Source organism: Rhincodon typus, chromosome 17 (genome assembly GCF_021869965.1).
Source record: "Rhincodon typus isolate 14 chromosome 17, sRhiTyp1.1, whole genome shotgun sequence".
Classification (NCBI taxonomy): Eukaryota; Metazoa; Chordata; class Chondrichthyes; order Orectolobiformes; family Rhincodontidae; genus Rhincodon; species Rhincodon typus.
Window position 1 is genome coordinate 25,443,279 of NC_063348.1, and position 22,729 is coordinate 25,466,007.

Below are 22,729 nucleotides of genomic sequence, written 5' to 3' on the forward strand. Positions count from 1 at the left end.
AAAGAGACATAATGCAGGCGGTACGCACATCACTGTTACACTTTATTTACAGCATAAACACTTGGACGTTGCAGTAGATCGCAGTATTTGAGGTGTATAATTTTTGCCAGTTTATCAAGAGTCCTGGTTGATCAGGTGCCGGTTAAAACAAAGCCTGCTGTACCTCATTGGCTGTAATGTACTTTGGAGATCCAATGATCATGAAGGGCACTATAATAGTAGAAGTGTTTTCATTTCATTTCTTCATTCCTCTGCCTCTCTCTCTCTCTCCCTCCCTCTGTCTCACTGTCTCGCTCTTTCTCCCTCTGTCCTCCACACACACACACAAACACACAGCCTGCTCCCAGTTGGTCTGTATGAATTATGGGTGCTACAGTGGAAAAATTGTCCCTGAATTGGCAATACTAATAAAATCACTGGGACACCTTACATGGAAAATGTAAAAATGTTTGAGAATTCATGGCTGATGTTTGTAGAAAACATGAGATGGAAGTAAAATCCAATGTGTAAAATGCCAGTCTTCAGTATGTTACAGACTTACAGAGATGATAACTTCTTAAAAGAGATGAATTGCTCAGAAATTAACACAGTGCCTAGCCAGAGGCCTATTAGGTTTTACCGAGAGACCTGCATGCTTGGAACTAGTGTTACTTGGCATGTTGGGCATAATCCCAATGGCAGGCGGTGGAGGTTCCTAATTGGCCATTAATTGGTCCCTTGAGAGTACTAAATGAGCCATTGGGCAGGCAAAGGTAAAATGCCTGCAGGATGGATGGGTTGTGTTCTTGGTACCAATTTTATGAGAGTGCAATAGGTATTAAGGGAGGTGAGATTGAGCCACAAGCCTGTTACTTTCTGTATAGGTGGGTGTTGTCCTAAGCAAGTAACTAGGCAGACAGAGAAGGCATGCGGTGCTAATGGTGTCAGAGATTGAGCTGAGTGACAGCGAGTGAGGGAAGATACTGCAGACAGTTTTAAGAATGGTGGAGCAAGAGCCTTGGCAGCAGGTGGGTACAAGAGGAGGTGGAATTGCAAAGGTCACCTCCTTCACCCAGACTGTGACAAATCTGTGGAACTCTGTGCCGTGGAGTGCTGTGGAGAGAAATTCAGTGAATGTATTGAAGACAGAGATAGTTAGGTTCTTGATTAGTAAAAGGATCAAGGGTTATGGGCAAAAGGCAGGAGAATAGGTTTGAGAAACACAACAGCTGTGATCAAATGGCAGAGCAGACTTTATGGCTGGAACAGCCTAATTCTGATCCTCTATCTTATAGTTGATCGGGGCGAAAACACTCCACTGGTTGGAGTCATATCTGTCTTGTAGGAAGATAGTTGTGGTTGTTGCAGGTCAGTCACCTCAGCTGCAGGACCTCTCTGCAGGAGTTCTTCAGGGTGGTGTCCTATGCCCAACCATCTTCAGCTGCTTCATCAATGACTCCCCTCTCCCCTCAAAAAGAAGTGTGGATGTTTGCCGATGACTCCACAATATTGAGCATCATTCGCAACTCCTCAGATATTGAAGCAGTCCCTGGCTGAGAGGTGATCTTAGAGACATGGAAAAGGTGAATTGGCAAGGTCTTTTTCCCACGTTAGGGGAGACCAAAACTAGAGGGCATAGGTTAAGGGTGAGAGGGGAAAGATTTAAAAAGGACCAGAGGGGTAACCGTTTCATGCAGAAGGTAGTGCATGTATGCAATAAGCTGCCAAAGGAAGTGGTGGAGGTGGGTACAATTAGAACATTTAAAAGACATCTGGATGGATATATGAATAGGAAGAGTTTGGAGGGATATGAGCCAAATGCTGGTAAATGGGACAAGGTCAGATTGGGATATCTGGTTGGTGTGGACGAATTGGGCCAAAGAGTTAGTTTCAGCGCTGTATGACTCTATGTTCAAATACAAGATCTCGACAATATCTGGGCTTGGGCTGACAAGTGGCAAATAATATTCATACGATACAAATGTCAGGTAATGACCACCGCCAACAAGAGACAATCTAACTACAATTGACATTCAATGGTGTTACCATCACTGAATCTCCTGTTATCAACATCTATTGCAGAAAATACGGAGGCATGGGATTGAGGGTGATTTAGTGGTTTGGATCAGAAATTGGCTAGCTGTAAGAAGACAGAGGGTGGTGGTTGATGGGAAATGTTCATCCTGGAGTTCAGTTACTAGTGGTGTACCTCAAGGATCTGTTTTGGGGCCACTGCTGTTTGTCATTTTTATAAATGACCTGGATGAGGGCGTAGAAGGATGGATTAGTAAATTTGCGGATGACACCAAAGTCGGTGGAGTTGTGGATAGTGCAGAAGGATGTTGTAGGTTACAGAGGGACATAGATAAGCTGCAGAGCTGGGCTGAGAGGTGGCAAATGGAGTTTAATGCGGAAAAGTGTGAGGTGATTCACTTTGGAAGGAGTAACAGGAATACAGAGTACTGGGCTAATGGTAAGATTCTTGGTAGTGTGGATGAGCAGAAAGATCTCGGTGTCCACGTGCATAGATCACTGCAAGTTGCCACCCAGGTTGATAGCGTTGTTAAGAAGGCGTACAGTATGTTAGGTTTTATTGGTAGAGGGATTGAGTTTCGGAGCCATGAGGTCATGTTGCAGCTGTACAAAACTCTGGTGCGGCCGCACTTGGAGTATTGCGTACAGTTCTGGTCACCGCATTATAGGAAGGATGTGGAAGCATTGGAAAGGGTGCAGAGGAGATTTACCAGGATGTTGCCTGGTATGGAGGGAAGGTCTTATGAGGAAAGGCTGAGGGTTTTGAGGCTGTTTTCGTTAGAGAGAAGAAGGTTAAGAGGTGACTTGATAGAGACATACAAGATGATCAGAGGATTAGATAGGGTGGACAGTGGGAGCCTTTTTCCTCGGATGGTGATGGCTCGCACGAGGGGACATAGCTTTAAATTGAGGGGTGATAGATATAGGACAGATGTCAGAGGTAGGTTCTTTACTCAGAGAGTAGTAAGGGCGTGGAATGCCCTGCCTGCAAAAATAGTAGACTCGCCCACTTTAAGGGCATTTAAATGGTCATTGGATAAACATATGGATGATAATGGAATAGTTTAGGTTAGATGGGCTTCAGATTGGTTTCACAGGTCGGCGCAACATCGAGGGCTGAAGGGCCTGTACTGCGCTGTAATGTTCTATGTTCTATGTTCTATGGAGGTTATTATTGGCCAGAAACTCAACTAGGCATGCCACATAAATACAGTGGCTACAACGGCAGGTCAGAGGATAGGAATACTGCAGTGATTAACTCATCTTCTGACTCCCCATTGCCTGTTCATCATCTACAAGGCAGAAGTCCGGGGTGTGATGGAATACTCCCCACATCCTGGATGGGTACAGATTCAACAACACTCGAGCAGCTTGACGCCATTCAGGACAAAGCGGCCCGCTTGATTGGTACCATGTCCACTCCCTCCACCACCGACGCTCTGTAGCAGCAATGTATACTATCTACAAGATGTATTGCATAAGTTCACCAATACTCCTCAGATAGCACCTTCCAAGCTCACAAACACTTCCATCTAGAAGGACAAGGGCAGCAGCTACATGGGAACATCATCACCTGCAAGTTCCCCTCCAAAGCACTCGCCATCCTGATTTGGAAATATATTGCTGTTCCATCACTGTCACTGGATCAAAATCCTGGAATTCCCTCCCTAAGGGCATTGTGGGTGAACCTAAACCACATGGACTGCAGTGGCACAAGAAGACAGCTCATACCACCTTCTCAAGGGCGACTAGGGATGGGCAATAAATTCCAGCCAACCAGTGATTCCCACATCCCACAAATGAACATAAAAAAAATCCCTTCATGGTCTCGCTTCCCTTTCTCAAGCTACCAGTTCGAACCTGCATCCCTGTTTCTTTAATACATTCCATTCCTGAAGCCTTCCACTACACCTCAAACTGTTCTTTGGCATGCTCTTAAAATGAAAATTACTTGCTGTATCCCTTCATGATATATGTCTTTACTCCTGCCTTCCTGATTTCCTTTATCCCCCTCATCTAGCTTGGTTGTCCTGAATCCTTTGTAAAATGCTCTGAAGTGTTCTTCTATGTGTCAGCTGATGTTGAAATGCAGCTTATTTTTCTGGTTGAGCAAGAAGCATTGCATATGATCTCAATGCCCTTTTTTACTTTAATGGATTTGTTTTCTTGTTTGTCCTTTTAACAGACAAGAGGTTGTGCAAGGTACTCTGACTCATCCATTTGCCCTGACATTGTTTGGTGAAACCTTATACTGGACAGATTGGCAAACCCGCTCAATCCACGCTTGCAACAAGAGGACTGGGGCAAACAAACGGGAGATACTTGTCAGTATTTACTCTCCCATGGATATCCAGGTCTACAGTCAAGAGAGACAACCACACAGTAAGTCTGGGGATGGAAGTTAAAAGTAAAATATCAGTATCAACCTTTTTTAATAATGTTTTGATGAAGTTCAATGCATAAGATCTAACAAGGAAAACAGTTTATTACCAAATTTATCCATTTCTTACGCACGGCACTTACCCTTACAATCTTTTAAGAAAATTGAATCTAGAGTTTCGATATCTTAATACAATCACATGCATATTAATGAAACCGTGCTCCAAACAAATTAGAGAAAATGTCTTAAGTGGGTTCGCCTATGGCTATCCAAATTATAATTTTAGTTGTTGTGTAATGGTATATTTGTCGAATGTAAATATCTTCATATCTAACTTTTATCCTGTGATTGGATTACAGTAATTCTTTACTTAATACTGAGTTCCAGAAAAGGGCAGCTTCAAATGAAATAACATTAAGCAAATCAGATTTTCCCATTACACCCAGCGTTAAAGCTGTTGTCAGGTTCTGTAACTGTCAGAAAAGAAAATTATAAACCATTGTGGGCTGTATTTTTCAATTTTTTGGCTGTGTAACTTTCGGGACTTTCCTGGCAGGTGGCCTGTCATGGTTTCCGGTGATTTTTCTCAAATTGTCTTTTGCTTTTCACCTCACGAATTATGCAACCAGCCTCTTTGGTATTTCTCATGCAGTTCTGGCAGGAAAGACAAAATTCTGCGACCTTCTCCCATAAAAACCACTGGTGCCATATTTAATACCCAACTGCACTCCATTTCAGATGCTGCAAGCCAGGAATTGTCACCTTGGGAAACTGAAATGTCTCGGAATGGGAAAATGGACAAGGTGACCAAGAGGAGCACCATCCTCTACCTAATAGACCTTGATGTGGAGGTGCTGGTGTTGACCTGGGGTGGACAAGGTCAGAAGTCACATGACACCAGGTTATAGTCTAACAGTCTAACATTTTCTGATGAAGGGTCTAGGCCCGAAACGTCAGCCTTCCTGCTCCTATGATGCTGCTTGGCCTGCTGTGTTCATCCAGCTCCACACCTTGTTATCTATTATAGTCTAACAGGTTTATTTGAAATCACAAGCTTTCAGAGTGCTGTTCTTTTGTCAGATGAAGTGACAAAGGAGCAGCGCTCTGAAAGCTTATGATTTCAAATAAATCTGTTGAAGTAGAAACTAGTGTCATATGACTTCTGACTTTACCTACTGGACCACCAGAGGCTGCCTGAAGCAGACAGAGATAGTGCTGTAGGTCAGTGCCGTTTCCAGGGTCAGATGGAATACACTGCAGTGTCAGAAACAGTTCAGTGATCTTCTGAGCTCTGCAGGGGTAAGTCCCTCCATCTTCTCTCTGCTACTTCATACTCAGTCTACTCTTCTACTGCACACAAACCTCATCCATACTTATGTGTCACCAGTTTTACTACTCTGCATAGCATCTTCACTTAATCGCTCTCAGCCCCCGCATTCTCTGCAACAACTAACTGTTCTTGTCATCTGGTTAAAAATCTATGCAATCCGCCAAGATTGTGAGCCTCCAAGTAGGCATGACGTGAGTGAGCGTGACAAATTAAGCCAAAAGGCACAAGATGTTTGTCCAGGTGCATGAGATGACTGTTTATCCCTGTGAACAAAGCGACCTGGCAGAAGCATACAAGTCAAAGGTATCTGTGAGCTCCAAAATGAAGACCTGAAGGGCTGAAATAAATTCTGAATTGGTCTGAAATTAGCCCTGATAAAATGATGAAGCTAATGATTTTCTGAAATGAGATTTGATGGATGAATCCTGGAAGAGGACACTGTCTATTGATTACTTGAAGATGTGTCAGTGAAGCAAATGGTGAGCTGCATCCTCCGGGTAACTGCTCAGGAAATGTCTCTCTAATTTCTCAGCGGATGATGAAAGAATCGCGAGCTGCATATAAATGAGACAGGATTGACTACTAATGAGATACAAATATGTGTCACCACTTATTAATGATATTCAGAACTCTTCATTGAAACCTTAAGGGGAAAACTGGAACTTCATTATTGATGTTGAGATTCAGATATGTTTTAGATCTTACCATATTTTCTCACATTTCTTGCCATTGCCCAGGCCGCTTGAGGGCTTGGAAAATTCCAGCCTATTGTTGTAAGTTTAAAATGATCGCTATTGGTATATTTAAAAATTAGTAAATTTTAAAATATAAAAGAAATATGCTAACTCTTTCTACTTACCCTGTTGTCAGTTGTGCTTCCTGACCTTCTTGCTGGCTGTCTCTTCCACCTCGTAACGTTTTTGATTGACCTTTCTGTTTCATGCTCCCAAACAGTCACAATGAGAGAGGTTCTGAAGGTAAGTAGAGTCAAGCAGGAAGCATCCTGTGAGGTGAGAGCAACTTGGACTTTTGAGGCCACAGGTGTAAACTGCAAGCTGGGGAGGCAGATGTTGGTCACGTGCCCAGTGACAGGATCAGTGAGTGAGAGAGTGTCCGGAGCACGGACTCCACACCTTTAAGTTAACACCCAAAGTGAAGCAACATCAATGCAACTCCACAAAACTGAACATTAACACTGATTCTATTAAAAGCACATCAGTTAAGAAGAACAAGAGGCCAGTAATCAGAGGGTCAGTCTGTGTGTCGTTCTGGCATCAAAAACAGTCTAGCTGCATGCAGGCATCCTTCCCCTGGCAAACACTGATAGCCAACCCTCCAAGACCATAAGGTATAGTAACAGAATTAGGCCATTTGGAGATCAAATTTGCTCCTTCATTTGATCATGGCTGATCAGTTTCTCGGTGTCTATAGGTGTGAGGCTGGAAAAGCACAGCAGGTCCTGACGAAGAGTTTCAGCCTGAAATGTTGACTTTCCTGCTCCTCTGAGCTGTCTGAACTGCTGTGCTTTTCCAGCCTCACACCTATCGACTCTGTCTTCCAGCAGCTACAGTCCTTATTGTCCCCTGATTAGTTTCTCAACTCCATTCACTTGTCTTCTCCCTGTAACTATTTATCCCATAGTAATCCTATCTATATCTGTCTTGAATACACTCAATGACTTGGACTTCACAGCCCTCTGCAGCAATGACTTCCACAGCTTCATCATATTCGAGCTGAAGAAATTCCTCCTCATCTGCGTTCTAAATGCTGTCCCTTCACTCTAAGGCTGTGGCCTAGGGTCCTCATTTCTCCCATTAGTGGAAATATCTTCGAGTCTGCATACTGGCAACGACTACAGTGGCTTGCGAGCCTGGATCCTGAAGAAAATTTTAACCATTTGACTGAGGCTTGGCTTTGTTTTGGGGTTTTGCTGTGGGCTGACCTAGAGTCCCTCTGTTCAGGATATGTCTTGAGTGTGGCTTTACAATTGCCTTCACACAAGTGATATTCCCCAAACTCAGTTGGACTTGTGAGGGTGTCCACTTCCATCAGAATAGCTGAAACTCATATGCTCTACTTGTCATGACAACTGGATCTTTCTTCTCCTACTCCAAGTTCCTCTGCAACCTAGACGTTCCTCTGCAGCCTAGATGAGATATCCTGAACCTGTACACTAGGCAGGTAACACAGCCAGGATTGAGAGTATCAAAGGCTACAGGGAACAGTATCTGTTCCCCTGAATATGCTATATCCGATTGCAGATACATTTCTCTTTTCTACCCCCTCATGAATGGCTACCTGTACCAAGGTGCTACGGTTAGTTTGCTCATCCTCCCTACAGCCTCACTCATCCACACAAGGAGCAAGAATCACAAACCTATTAGACATGCTTAGTATTACTTGCTGGATCCCTTCACCTGTCTCACTCATAGTGACACCCTCCTGTCCCTGACCACTGACTGAATTCTAGATAGTTAATCTAAAGGGTGTGTCTTGTCTCCTGAAACAATTTGTCCAGAAACCTCTTCCCCCTCCTTGATGTGCTGCAATATTTAAAGCTCAGATTCCAGCTCATCAACTTTGAGCTGGAGTTCCTCAAGCAACTAACACTTGCTACAGATATGGTCACTATGAAACACAGTGGGGTCTACCAGCTCCCACATCATGCAAGTACAACACATCACCTAGCCCTGCATCTCTATTTATTTAGTGCTTAATTTGTTCTAAAAGTTTCCACTGGTCTTTTAGTTTGTAACCTGTAAATATTTCTCCTATTTACTTTCATCTGAAAGTGATATGTAATAGAATATCAATGAGCAGCCATTAACAGCTAATGAAGTTACGGTTTTTCTGTGATGTCACTCTTTCAGCAAGCAGCATTTCAAGCTTTCTGTAATCATAGTCCAGCAATTGTGGCCATTTGTTCTTTCTGAAATTTTGAAAGTTGCTTCTATTATCTCTCCAGCCTGACTGATATCCTTAATTGGACAGTGATTTTCACGTCTGGCCAATTAGTGGCCATTTGGCAAATGACATCACTACCAGGTGACAGCTCCTGACATAGATTGGGATCCTGATCCAAAACTTCAAGTCCTACCACTTGCTTCTGAATATGACTTTGAAAAAATCTTGTCAGCACAGTTGTTTTTTTTGCAATTCTTCCTGCAGTCTGAATGTTGCTGCACAATATTACCGACCTTAACACATTACTGGATCACAATATAGACATGATATAGAGGAGTATTTCTGTTATGGTTGAAACAGTCACAAAAGGAGTACCATTTCTAGCAGCTTTTTTCCTGAGACATAGGCATAGTAATGGCATCAATCCTGAGACTATTAATTGTGTTGTAACATTACTTTCTTTGTAAGATGTCTTCCTGGTGCTCTGAGAAACGTTGACTCCAAAATGTTAAGTTCCATTAGGTACCAAAAAGCCTGATGCTAATGGGGTTAAATGTCAACATGTCATGACTCGGAAATATACGGACTCAGTGTGGATTCTTATAGCAGCTTTGTGCGGAACATCTGCACTTGCTGTGTCTCTGCTCAGTCACAGTGCTTGTTTCCTGAGTTAAATGTGTTGTGGTTGGGTTTGGGAATCACGGCTACAGGATCTAGCTGACATTGGTTATTTTATTATCTTTCCATCTCCATCTGATGTGTATTTTTTCTTGATGCGTAGGGACCATCAGCGAAATAGATTTCAGAGAAACTGTAGAATCTCTAGATTTTTCAACAAAATGAAGGCAAATAAGATAGAAGGGAATGAGATTTATGAACAAAAAAATATGCTAAATATTGGTTGAGAGCAGAACAGGCCTTAAAATATGCTTAATTTGCAACAATGTGCAAAAGATAAAAAAAGTGTACTGTACCCAAAACGATGCTCCCACCCCATAAAAGTATTGAACTGTTTGGACAGTACGCTTGAGAGGAAGGTCAAATATTAACTATCTTAATTGATTCCGGGGCAATAAGTTGCCTTTCTTTCCTTTCTGCTTTTTCCAATCACAAGGGAAGTGATATGGACCATTTTAAAAAAAAAACCTGAAGAACAGTAATTGTACCTAACGAAAGGGTGCATTGTTTCTGATTTGGAAATAAACAGCTGCTGAATCTGGGTATCTTGGCCCAGATTTATAGAGGAATGGTGATTACAGTGATTTTGCCACTCTGTTCCTTTCTGTGTTAAACATTGAGAGAACTCTGCATTTTTGACAGGAGATTCTGATTAGGGCTCTTTCAGAAGTGCAGAACTGTATTTTAAGCCTGACAGATCCTTCATAGTGCAGGATAGTCAAGGGAATACAAACCATGCTTCCTTTCTCACAGTAGTCACTCACCATATTGTGGGGGTTAAAGGTCCAATGTCACAGCCATTTTACCAGTTCCTGTGAAAAGTAAGCACATGACACAGGTGTGAGGTGAGAGTGTTGGTTGGGTAGGGGAGTAGGGCGCAGGGTGCCGGGGAGGGTAGTGAATAGGGTTCCAGGTTGATGGTTCTGTTGGGTGTGAGGTCTGGTGGTGGATGGAGAATTTTGTGTCTGGGCATAGAATGTGTGTCAGATCAGGGTCTGAGGAAAGTAGTGGGTGGGTTGCTTTTAGTAATTTGGGGTCAGTTGAATATCTGTAATTGAGTTTGACGAGGTATTTAATAGTCTAATCTTTGCTGAGTAAACAATAACTTAACTGCAGCAGAACCTTCCAAGTTCTCTGATTTAAATGAAAATGTTCAGATGGTTCCCAGCACAGGAAGCACCCCGGTGGAATCTTCAATTTTCCAGGAAGTTCCCTTGGTGTCTGCTACATCAAGGATTCTGCAGGGTCCCCATGCTCAACTCCTATCTGTGCTGCAGAAGTGACTGGTAATCAGAAAGTCTAGGTGCGTATGTCACTTTACAAAATGGTAGCTTTCAGAATCTGAAGTCTGTTCTGGAGAACAGCTAGCATTGTTTCTTTAACTAGGTTCGGGAAGTGCAACATTCATTGTTGCAACACTGAAGTAAAGTAATGTAAGGTAACGCTCATGGTGGCACAAATTTGCAAGTTCCATACTTGTTTGTTTGTGGTATTTTCAAAGGTAAGTGCCAGTGGGTATAAATTGTTTTCTTTGTACCTTTTATTGCCAGTGACTCAAGCAAAAAAAATTGAATATGATGTAAGTGTGAGAAAAAAACCCTGTTTATTTTCTTTTAATGTTGCTACCCAGTAATTTTAGTTTTTATGACAAGAATAGGAGTTCACCTCCTGGAAAAACACAGATGGCCCATTTGACTAGAGTAATTATCAGCATGGTAGGATTGCTGTCAGATCATTCATCAAGGCCTTATGGTTCCTACAGACGAGCTTATTGATTTAAAAATGACTCAGAGCAATAGGGTTCAAAATCACTAATCAAATTGCCATGAATGTGCTGGTGTGGCCCTCAGAGATCATGTGTGTAAACCTGAAGAAGTGTGAAGAAGAAACAAGGACAACAATCTTGAAAATCTACAGAGAAACAAATACAGATAATCAGAATGTCCTGTTAGACACATGAGTTACCACCGGTCCTGCATTTCAAGAGCATACTTTGTATTGGTTACGTTCCCGGCATTCCTTTCAGCTTACAGAATGCCTTCTCTAGCTAGCAGTTTATACTTCAGTAGCAATGAAAATATATAACGTAACAAGACCCATTGGCACCAGCTTAAATACCTTTTCATTTTCCTGGAATAACATTGCTAATTTCCTCTTCCACAATCATTTTTCTCCTCCAGAACCTCTAAACCAAAATAACTGCAATAGAGCTTGCTACATTCCAGTTGTTAAAATAAATCAGCTAAACTTAAGCAGCAAATGTTGGATAATCATTCAGCAAGTGTTTTGCAAAGCTTCGTGCGATATTAAGTGCATTTAGTTAATTTATAAATTCTAAATTAGCATTTCACTCAATATTGCCCCGTTTAGAATTAGCTTATGCTTACTTGAAAAAGAATTTGCATTTCCATGTGACAGCATTGATAACCTAAGATCATCCTGAAGTACTTTGGAAGCATTAAGTTATTTTATGATGTTAGTCATGACTGTAGTACAGGAAATTCAGCTATATATTTGCACTCCCAAACACATCCAATCAGCAATAACCTGGTATTTCAGAGACAACAGTAAATACTGTAGATGCTGGAAATTTAAAATTAAAATGTGTGATGCTGCAAATACACAGCAGGTCCAGAGAGAGAAATTGAATGAAAGATCAGAATCTTGTGAAGTCAATGGGGGTCTTGACCCTTGGACGGAGAACCTATAAGACCCTATGTTGCCATTTTCCACGAAAGCTTGCTACATCTTATGCCCTCAGACACTTAATAGGCCAGTGATGGACCGTCTTCCACAATCAAGGACTTTAGATGCAGAAGTTCTGCTTGCTGAGAGCTGCTGGCCACTCAATGGCTAGCACTGTCCTATACTCTGAAGCTGAACTGAACTAGCCATGTTGGTAATGTGGCTACCAGAGCAGGTCATGAGCTAGGAATCCTGCAGAGTGTAACTTACCTCCTGACCCCCATCATCTACATAGTACAAGCCAGTAGTCTGATGAAGTACTCCCCACTTGCTTGGATGACTGCAGCTCCAACAACACTTATGAAGCTTGACCATCTAGGATGATGCAGCACACTTGACTGGTGCCACATTCACAAACATTCACTCCCTCCACCACCAATACTGAGCAACAGCAATGTGTACCAACTACAAGATGCAGTACAACAACTCATAAATGCTTCTCAGACAGCACTTTCCAAACCCACAACCACTACAATCTAGAAGGACAAGAGCAGCAGATATATCAGAATGAAACCACCTGAATGTGCCTCTCCAAGCCACTCACTATCCTGCCTTGGGAATATGTAAGTGTTTTCACTGTTCCTGGGACAAAAATATAGGAACTCTCACAATGCGACTAGAGAGGCTCAAGAGGCAGCTCACTACCACCTTCTCATGGTTAACTAGGGATGGACAATAAGTGCTGGCCCAGCCAGCAATACCCCTATACGTTAATGAATAAAGGAAAAATTACTCACTCTTTTTTGGTAATTTGAAAAACTTGGTTAAATTGGCTCCTTTTAAAACATAAATTCATTTGGAACTGGAAGAAAGGTATCCACAAGAGAAGGAATGCTTTTTAAATTAACCTTGTAGCAACCACCAAGGGGCTGGATGAATAAAGAAGGGAAACCAAAGGAAGTTCATTCCTCCCAACCCAGGAGCTAATAATGGTTAGGGATATCCCATCTGGAACTGTATGAAAATTGTGGAACCTCAAGGGGTTTGGGCATAACACTACCATTCACTGGTTATATGACCTTTTGTTTTTCATATCAGTGTCTTTAGTCTTTGATTCCCAAAAGTATACTCATTGCATAATGGCACTCCTGTTACTGGAATGTTCAATTATCATTGAGACTGAACATTTTTTCTTTATTTGTTAATGGGACATGAGCATTGCTAGCTGGGCCAGCTTTTATTATCCATCCCATTATAAGTTGTTTGTAATATTACAGTAGATCAGTAGAGTACTGTAAATTTAGGACTAGTCTGTAGTACAGGTTCCATTGTATAAACACGGAAGAGTTACTAATTCTGATCATAGTGTGAAAGAAATGCTCCCTACCTCCTTGTGGTTTTCAGCTAAGCTATAATCCATAGTCAGTAGAAATGCCTCCTGCAAATCTCCTCCTGCGGTTTTACAGCAAGTAAATGCTCAACGCTCACGTTTGCCAAATAATTTTAACATTGGCAAGACAAATGTGAATGTTAGGAGGAGATTCATATCTGCTGGCATCCTGTTTGAAAATGCATGATTTTTCTTGAAATGTATGCACACAAGTCATTTAAGATGACAGGGCAGGTTTGTAAAGTGTTTAAAAAAGTAGACTGGATCTTGTGTTTTGTAAATAGGGGCACAGAGTGCAAAAGCAAGTGAGTTATGAAAACCCTATATAAAACTCTGGTTCAGCCTCAACTGGAACATTGTGTTTTTACAAAGGAGATGATGACTTTGGAGAGGATGCAGAAGAGCAACATGAAAATGGCCCCCGGGATGAGGAACTTCAGAAAACTGGATTGATTGAAGATGGTTTGGCTGGTTTTCTTGGAGAAGAGGAGGCTGAGAGGCGATTTGATAGAGATGTCCAAAATCATAAGTCTGGGATAGAGTGGATAGGGAGAAACTGTTCTTGTTGGCAATAGGCAGGAGGGTCTGCAGCAGGTCCCTGGAAAGACAAGCGCAGAGTGTTAGCTTTGTACTGCAGGAACTGATGCAAGTGAATGTGGCTGTTGATTCCACCAGATTACTTGTGTCAGGCCTGGCTCTTGTCTGCGAACTTGCAGTCCTGGTGTAATCTACCAGCTCTTTCCTCATGGCTAGAGTGGCAGTAAGCATCATTTAACCATCAGGATGTTTGTCTTTGGATTAATTAAGTGCGTGGCACTTGAAGCATTGAGTGACTGTGCGGGCACACACCTTCTTTGGAACACTTGTCTTGATGCATCTTTTTGTTTCCATTTTGTCACTGTACCATTCACTTCGGCACTGCATTTGATGTCCTCTGCTCTCCACCCTATCACAAAGGTTCTCTTTTGTTATTTTTCACCATCCTCTTTCTAGTTTGCTTAAAATAATTTTTCTAACTTGTTCTAGTTTTGGTAGAAAATTATCACCTTGAAACTTTGACTCTCCACAAGTGCTGCCTGACCTGTTGAGTACTTAGAGTATTTTCTGTTTATTTCTGACTTGGAACATCTGCTTTATTTTGTATTGTATTAGATCAGAATTGCACCCATTCTGAAATACACACAAAAGTTTGGTTGTACCAGGTGCAGGCATAAGTGGCAACCACACAGATATTTTCCAAGTATCCAAATTACATGAAGTAATTTAGTGCATCCCAAGAATTCTGCCATTCGTACAGAAGTGCAGCTGACCTCAGTGTGAGGGTAAGTGTTGGCTGCGCTGTGCGATCGTGGGTTTCTCAAGACAAAAGGTGTTGGAGGAAGCTGGCCAGAAAGGATGGGAACATGAAAACATACCACTTGTGCTTGGTTCTGCATCTCCATTCTCATTGATCAGCAGTGGCTGTATTAGTTGGATTTTGCATACCCTAACAGATGGCATTCTGAATTTCATAACTGTTGCCATCATTCTCTGTCAATGATCCCCCCTATGGATCATTGGTCAAAGTATTCTTGAATGCAATGACTCGTCTGGATTGCCATGGTGTAACAATTTCTGGTGCCATCACTTGCTCCAGGTCAAACTACATGGGTATTAAATCCTTCCTTGATATTGATAAAGTCTTTGCTGTGACCCCTACCATCTGTCTGGGTGTTTTGAGATTGTTGTCAGCACTGTAAGTGACTGAAGTTCATCCAGCATGCCTCTCTTAGAGTGGGATCCTTGAGCTATAAAGGTAGAGACAGACTGTCAGCTTTTATTTACATTTAAATCAGCTGGCCCTGCAATTTTACAATGAGGTAAAAATCATGACCTGAACTGTGCCATCAGAATTTGAGCCCATTTTTGTGTACATCCTTGTCACTTCACTGCACTAGGTTTTGGTATAAGCTATACCAATTTGAAAATCTTGCGCAGGTAACTTATAAAAGTTCAATGTTGGTGAATTAAGATAAAACTCGGAAACCTCTAAGTCCTGTTGATTGACTGAAGGAAATGAGAACAGATATCATGTGATGCTTTTGATCTTTGTGCTTTCATTCTCAATGTTTACCATTGTGGTACAATATCTCTGATTGAAATGAAGCATTGTTAGTGACAGTCTGCATTCATTTAATTTATCTCCTTCAATTTGTATTGTATGGTTTCAAGCTGCATGTGAAGGAAGTGCGGAAATGCTTTAGAACATAGGATTTGGGTCTTGCAAGTTTAAATAGTCCTAATAGACAAAATGGTGAACAAAGTTGGCTCTCTCTCTCTCTCTCTCTGTAGCCTCGCTTCCCACCACCCACCTCATCCCCCCGACCCCGTCTCTGAAATGGCTAATGTAGAGCCATTGCTACACGTTTACATTCAAATAATTGAACCTGATAATTGTTTCACAAGCAGTGGAGTATGTGACTGTGATTCAGTTGTTCAGTCATTACTTTTACCTTTGAGCCAAGGTTTGTGCAGAATACAGCTTTGGTTGTTTATGAAACTTCTGCAGTGAGATGTTCATAAGTTCTTGTAAACTTCATTTGGTTTCCAAGTTTCAGGATTGAAAAAGTAATGTTGAAGGTTAAATTTGCAAGTCTACAAAGGCCTGTGCACTTGAATGGAGCAGGCCATCACAACAGAACATTAGGGTCCAATGTTAGGATCTTCAGGAAAAAAAGGGTCCTGACCCGAAACATCAGCTTTCCTGTTCCTCTGATGCTGCCTGGCCTGCTGTGTTCCTCCAGCTCCACACTGTGTTATCTCTGACTCCAGCATTGGCAGTTCTTACAATCCCTGTGCACTTGAAGCTGTGTTGAAGAATGTTGGTGAGGTCCTAATGAATGGGACAACATGCATTTTATCTAACTCGCTGGACATTCCTGAGGGTTGTGACTTTGTGGAGTGTGGATGAGGAACATTGCATAACGGTGATATAGCTTTACTTTTGAAATACTGCTGAAAGGTTGTTATATGTTTTATAGTTACTTGATTAGATCACTATCAGGCTGGAGTTCTTTTGTAGATCCAAGAGAAACATAGAAATAAAAACAACCAGGCAATTGTGATGCTTTTCTTGAACAATCTTCAGTGGTTTGTTTAAGAACAATGATTGGTTAAGGCATTCGATCCCTGGCAATACTAGGTAGAATGTGCAGGATTCACAGTGTGCCCATTAGTGTCACCATTTTGTCTGCTCCTACAACCTGCGTAGTACACTGATTTGCCTGTTTCTGGCCAGGCCCATGTAGCATTCATTGCCGTTCAGACTTAGTAAATGCGATAGATTGGAGATCGAGCACTGATTTAAAACCAAACAATAAGTACCCTTGAATTAATTTCGACTTCATTGTGTATTTAAAGTCTTAGCTGCTGAAGGATTCTGTATTTCTTCCATTTCTACCACAGCTGGAATGGTAATGAAAAACATTATTACCTAAATTGCAAGCATTTAAGGTTGAAAACCTCTTTAACTTCAGAATATATATTTTTTTCCTGTTCTGTTTCAGCTATCACAACAAAACATTAGGGTCCAATTTTCCCCTCGCTGCAAGTGACGAGGAGGGGAAACAATTGGCTAAGTTGGCCATGGAGAGATGATCAGACTCTTCTTGCCACCTCAACAATTAAGTTCCGAGTAAGAATGTTTTTCTCAATTCATCGACAATTAAAGCCATGAGGTGGTCAATTTAACAGTCACCTAAAGGCCTCAACCTGTCACTCCCCCAACTATCTGCACTTCTATCAAGCATGAAAGGTGACATTTTTCCCAACTGTGTAGCTAAAGCAACCTGCCTGTCGGTTGTGGGAGAGGAGGCAGGAACAACTCCACTTGCCCCAGTGTGATACGAGAAGCCAAGCTTTGAAGAAAGGGGTAGTAGCCTCTGAAAGCCTTCTTCCCACAACCCATAAGAAGCAAAGGCAAGTGACCTAACTTCTTACGGTTGGATCCCCTGAAGAGTAGGCTCTGATCACTGCTCTTTAGGACTTAGCTGCCCTCTAACTGATAGCTTCTGGCAAGCTGTGACAACATTGTTGAGGCCTATCATAAGTCAGCTCTTAACAAGATTCTAGGTGCACAATGCAATAAGCTTTCATGGTGGTGAGGGCAGCACGTTAGCTGCCATCTGACACTCCCACTCCCAACATCTAGTCTGAGAAAGGGAAAATCACAGCCTTAATATTCAATGCAACATTGCTCAGTTAGAATCTATAAACTAGATCAGAACTGCTCAGAAACTGAAATAACCAGTGTATTTTTTAAATGACCTTTAATCAGCCAATTCAATTATTTGATCTAATCAAGATTGATTTTCTATTAAACTGCATGAAATGCTAAAATTGTCACTTGTAGAAGAAAATTTTCAGGTTTATCTTCAAGAGCAACTATGGAGCAAAGTGCAGTGATCATAAACTGTTAAAACTTTGCTTTTATGTTTGTATTTCCACCCTCCCCCAACTATTTGCATTCCAGGATCAAAATGTGTACATGATGGCTAGTGCGGAAAGCCAATTAAAAACCAAGAATTGTGCCAAGACTCTTACTTCCCGTGGAAATCCTAGGTAGATCAACCCTAAAAATCCCCTTATTTTCTATAGCATAACACTTTGGTGGTGAAATTCAAATTCGTCTTATAATGAAGTAAGCAGAGAATTGTCTCTAATTAATGACCTACCAATGAAAACTAATTCTTAGGAATCATGCATACTAATGATTCATTAATGTTCTGTTAACTGAGATGGAAAAATGCAACTCCTCTTATGGCGATGTTTCCTTTAAGGATTAATTTTAAGTTCCCTTCAAAGCAGTCTTTGTGATGTGGTGAAATTGTCAACGCCTGTAAGCTGTAGTGTATGTCGAATAGACTCTCAATTTAAAAAAAAATCATACTAAGATCTTTAAGTCAATATGAACGCAATCCAAATCCACTATAGAGAAAGCCGCATCCAAAAAAAATTCCAGCACTTCATTTGAACATACCTAATTTCGTAATTTGGTAATTAAATGAAATTGTTCTTTGTCGTGCCACATAAAGCTAATCTCTTTCATCATGCAAGCCTTGAAAATTTTCAGTTTTCTGAGTCACTTGCAGTCTTCCTGTTCTTAGGATATTTGAATCTTAATTAGGAAAGTGTGGAATAATGGAGTAGAAAATCAAAAAATGCAGTTTGAGTGCTGTCAACAAAGGAACTAAATTGTATCTATCTAATCCGATTTTATTTGTAGGATCTGTATATGAATATTACTTTTGTTAGATGCCTCTGCCATTGAAGATGGGTGGAGGTAATATTTTTGCCCTGTATCCGAGTTTGTTAGTCTGTTGGTCTGTAAACTACATGTCTCATGGTCAGATTTCAACAAAACTTGGTACGCACTTCGGCTATGGTCCAGGAAATAGCTGATTAATTTTTGACAAAGATCTAAATCCTGGATTTTTTTAAAGGATTTGATAATATTGAAACTGGGCAAATTGATACTATTGTTACAATGGTATGGTTGTTTTATTTAGAATGTTGTTGATTGCTTTAGATTGCTGTGGGCTGTCTGAACAAATGTGTGGAATTTGTCACAGCTGTCAAAATGTGAGTAGACTTTTCAAAGTAGGTTGTTAGATTTGGATTTGCCTGAAAACTCATCAGATGGAAGCTGTGAATAAAAATTTCAGGTTTGTAACTTTATACATATACATGTATATTTGAATGAAAAACTGCATAATTGCAACAAAAACTGAATTAACACATTGTTATGGAGATTATACATTCTACTGAGTGTCCTGTTCACTTGTCTGGTCTTGTTATTACATGATTATCATGTTTACTTTTTTTTAACTTGAATACTTAGTCTATATGTGAATTTTATGAACTTTTTTGATTAAATGTGATTCAACCCTTGGACTGCAAATTTGTTTTTTGAACAAAATAATGATCTATGCAGGCAGACTAGTGGAAAGGAGAAGATCACATCAAAAAATTTGGACTAATTAAGTTAGTCAGTTGTTATTGAGACATGCAAAGAAAGAAATTTCAAACTTCTTATTGTAAAAGTGTACCATGTTGTGCAGCATTAACATTGGCCTCAATTCTCTAGATGAGGGACACTGAGAACTTAGCAAAGGTTTCCCATTACTGAACCCTACCTGAAAAACTCAGAATGTGCATGTTTACAAACAGAATGATGTTTGGGATGTTGCAGAGAAATGTTTAGCAGTCCATTTGCATTTATTACACTTGTTAATGATACAGGAGTGAATCACTGAACAGTGAGCGGGAATTAAAAGTTTGGCTGATTGGCCTGTGGTAAGCCAGTTACAGTTTCCTTATCGCTGTCATATACCAACAAAGAGTTCATGTGTTCAGTGAAAGAGTGGAAGTCTGAAGTGGATGGTAATGTGATTACTAGTCTCATTTTGTACAGGAGATATAGTTGATTTTCCCAAGGCAGTGGGAAGTTTAGATGGAGTTAATGGAAGGAAGGCTGGTTTTAGTAATAGACTGGGCTGTGTTCGCAGCTCTCTGTAATTTCTTGCAGTCTTGGGCAGAACAGTTGCCATACCAAGCCTAGGATGTGTTCTATGGTGCTTAATGTGGATGTTATGACAGTTTGTTGAATTTCATTCCACCAATGGAATTGATATTCATTTTTCCCCTTTACAGTTCATATCCCATGTGATGAAAGTAATGGAGGATGTTCTCATTTATGCCTGCTTTCCCCAAAAGAACCATTCTTCAAATGTGCCTGCCCAACTGGGGTCCAGCTGGAAAAAGATGGAAAAATTTGTAAGAAAGGTATGTGATCTGAATGTTATGACCAGCTCAATTCTCGAAGTTTGGGAGAACAGGAATGAACATATTTTCACTGGTTTGCATTATTTTTGGATGAAATTCATCTTTGGAAATTAAATGACCTTCATCAAAGGTTTGTTTTTGGTTTTATTACTTTCCACCTCCTGAAATGGCTAAGCATAGGACCTAATTTCTAAAAGCGGACAAGTGAAGATTTTCATTTGGAACTATTAAACTTTCTCAAAACCAGCTGTCCAAAAAGCAGAGTTGCTTGAAAACAGGACATTTTGGAATGTGTAACACAACTTTTAAATGTTAACTGAGTAATTTTATTTTTAGAAGGACTTACCTAGACAATTCAGCTAAGTGTCACATGTTGTTGGACTTGTTACCTGTGTTAAAGCTTGAATATCTGTCTGTTCTCATGCTCAAAGTGATCCTTAATCCCAACTGATCCAGATCAGCCTGAACCACCACTGCTCAAAGTACCCAATCTGACATTCAAAACCCTGCAGACTCTTGGTCTCAAAGCTGCTGGTTTCAAGTAATTTCAAGCATTGTTTAAATGAAGATTCTAGAAACAAAACAGGACTTCTATAAAATAATTTCTGTGAACTGAAATAGTTTGCTCTGAGTGAGACTTATCATGCCGACACTTTAGTACTGTGACTTGCACTGAATACCTTTTCTCGCACTCATTATCATCCCTACAGTAATATAATTCACTTTTTCATACCTAAAATGGAACTTCAAAATATCGATGTATTCATAACCGGATATGGTTTAATAATCAAATTTATTTTGTGGTTCCTACAGTTTTTTTTATTTTCAATCTTAATTTATCCTAACTATAGCATTTTGTAAAGTTTTCCTGTTTTGTTTAAACGTAAAAATCTGATATTTTCTCTAAACATTCACATTGACACCTTTGGCAGTCTTAAATTTTATTGCATACTTCATTTACGTTCTTATTATTTGAGAAGTTTTTATTTTGAATTAATAGCTTTAATGCTACAAATTCTGGCTGAAAATGGGCTCCAGTTTACGTGTGAAATACATGAATATTATTGTTGCTGATAAAGTATCAATAACGAAAGCTATAAGCTGTTGGTAATTCTTGTGTAAATAAATATTGAGTCATTGACAAAAGTGATCACAGAAAGGATAGTTTGAGTGTTGCTGAATAAAGGCACGTTTTATCAAAGCTTTCTGTGCTCAACAGAATATTTTGCAAGTATACAAAATCAAAGGGAAAATAAAACATGTATACTACATGAGAGGAAAGTGCTGATTATTAGAGATCTTGCCATGAAGAATGCACCTATTAACTGATTGACAGTTAACAATCAGGGTTTGTTAAATTTTAAACCAGGCAGGTTGATTCTGATTGGTCAGGGCATTCCCATGAGAAATGAGCTAGCAAATGGCTGTTATCTGTTTTGTTGAGTTTTGTTGAGGCACAATACATGTACCTGTTCTTTCTGTTTACCATGAACAGGACCCTGTTTTTAAACTATTCCACACATACCATTGTTATATACGATTTATTGGTTCTTAACAGTGTATACTGCGTGAATGGGCATGAAAGTCCCATGGCTTGGCATGAAGTGTATCAGGTGGAATTGGGAAGGCTGGACGCTTATAGGTTGTCATTGACAGTGACCTGGCAAGTCAGGGGAGGTAAGGTGTAGAGGCGTGGTAATGGCTCAAGAGCCTGTAAACCGAGCAAACCACTTGGACAAAACCTTGTAAAACCAGGATGGCTTTTTAAACGGAGTGGCAGTCTCCTTGCCTAGTGTGGTGGTCTATCAATGACTTAGCGTGGTGGTCTCTTAGTGCAGCCTGGCAGTCTTGCAGCAGTCCAGTATGGCCTCAACTTGGATTTCCGCCTCGAGAAGACTCCAGAGCAGTTTCCCGGCCTCGAGGTGAAGCTTGGAGCTTCGCACAGTCTGGAGTCAAGACCTGGTGCAGACTAGAGGCTAGATGCTGGTGTAACAGAGTTGGAAGGACTGTTATTCTGAACTTTTTTTTATTTTTCTAATTGTTTTTCCGAAGAATTTGTACTTAAGAATCTGTACCTAGGTGCCTTTGTACCTAAGATAGGACTGTAAATAGTGACTTATAAACCTTTCATCGTACACATTTGACTACATGTGTCAATAAAGCTAATTTAAATTCTAAACTGGCAACCTCAGTGGTCATGCCCAACCTGCTTCTGTAGCAGTAGACTTAAATCCATCCTGCAGCTGCCCTTGCCTGATTGCCATGAAAATTAGATATGACTCGGCATTTTCTCCTGAGTCAGGTATGCTGAGTTTGAAGGTTTGAAAAGTTATGACTCGAACTACCCATTGCAGTCGTAAAAATCCGGCCTTAAGACCAAATAGCTTTTACTAGGAGGGAATTGCCAAATATTATGCATTATTTGAATCCAATTGGTTATTTTTTGTGTGGGAAGATTATAGTGTAGTGGTATTATCACTGGACTATAAATCCAGAGACCTAGGTCATGTTCTGGGGAAACTGAGAT

At 40.6% G+C, this 22,729-nt stretch overlaps 1 protein-coding gene across 2 annotated transcripts in view; it reads left to right on the forward strand.

Annotated features, from left to right (window-relative positions):
• lrp5 (low density lipoprotein receptor-related protein 5) overlaps nt 1–22,729 on the forward strand; it is a 181,108-nt gene that overhangs the window by 63,527 nt on the left and 94,852 nt on the right. Inside the window, exons 4-5 of one of the 2 annotated variants that reach the window (XM_048606985.1) lie at nt 4,199–4,395; nt 20,071–20,202. In XM_048606985.1, coding sequence (XP_048462942.1) covers nt 4,199–4,395; nt 20,071–20,202 — 329 coding nt within the window. The remainder of the gene's footprint in view (nt 1–4,198; nt 4,396–20,070; nt 20,203–22,729) is intronic. The other variant, XM_048606986.1, reaches the window with a different exon arrangement.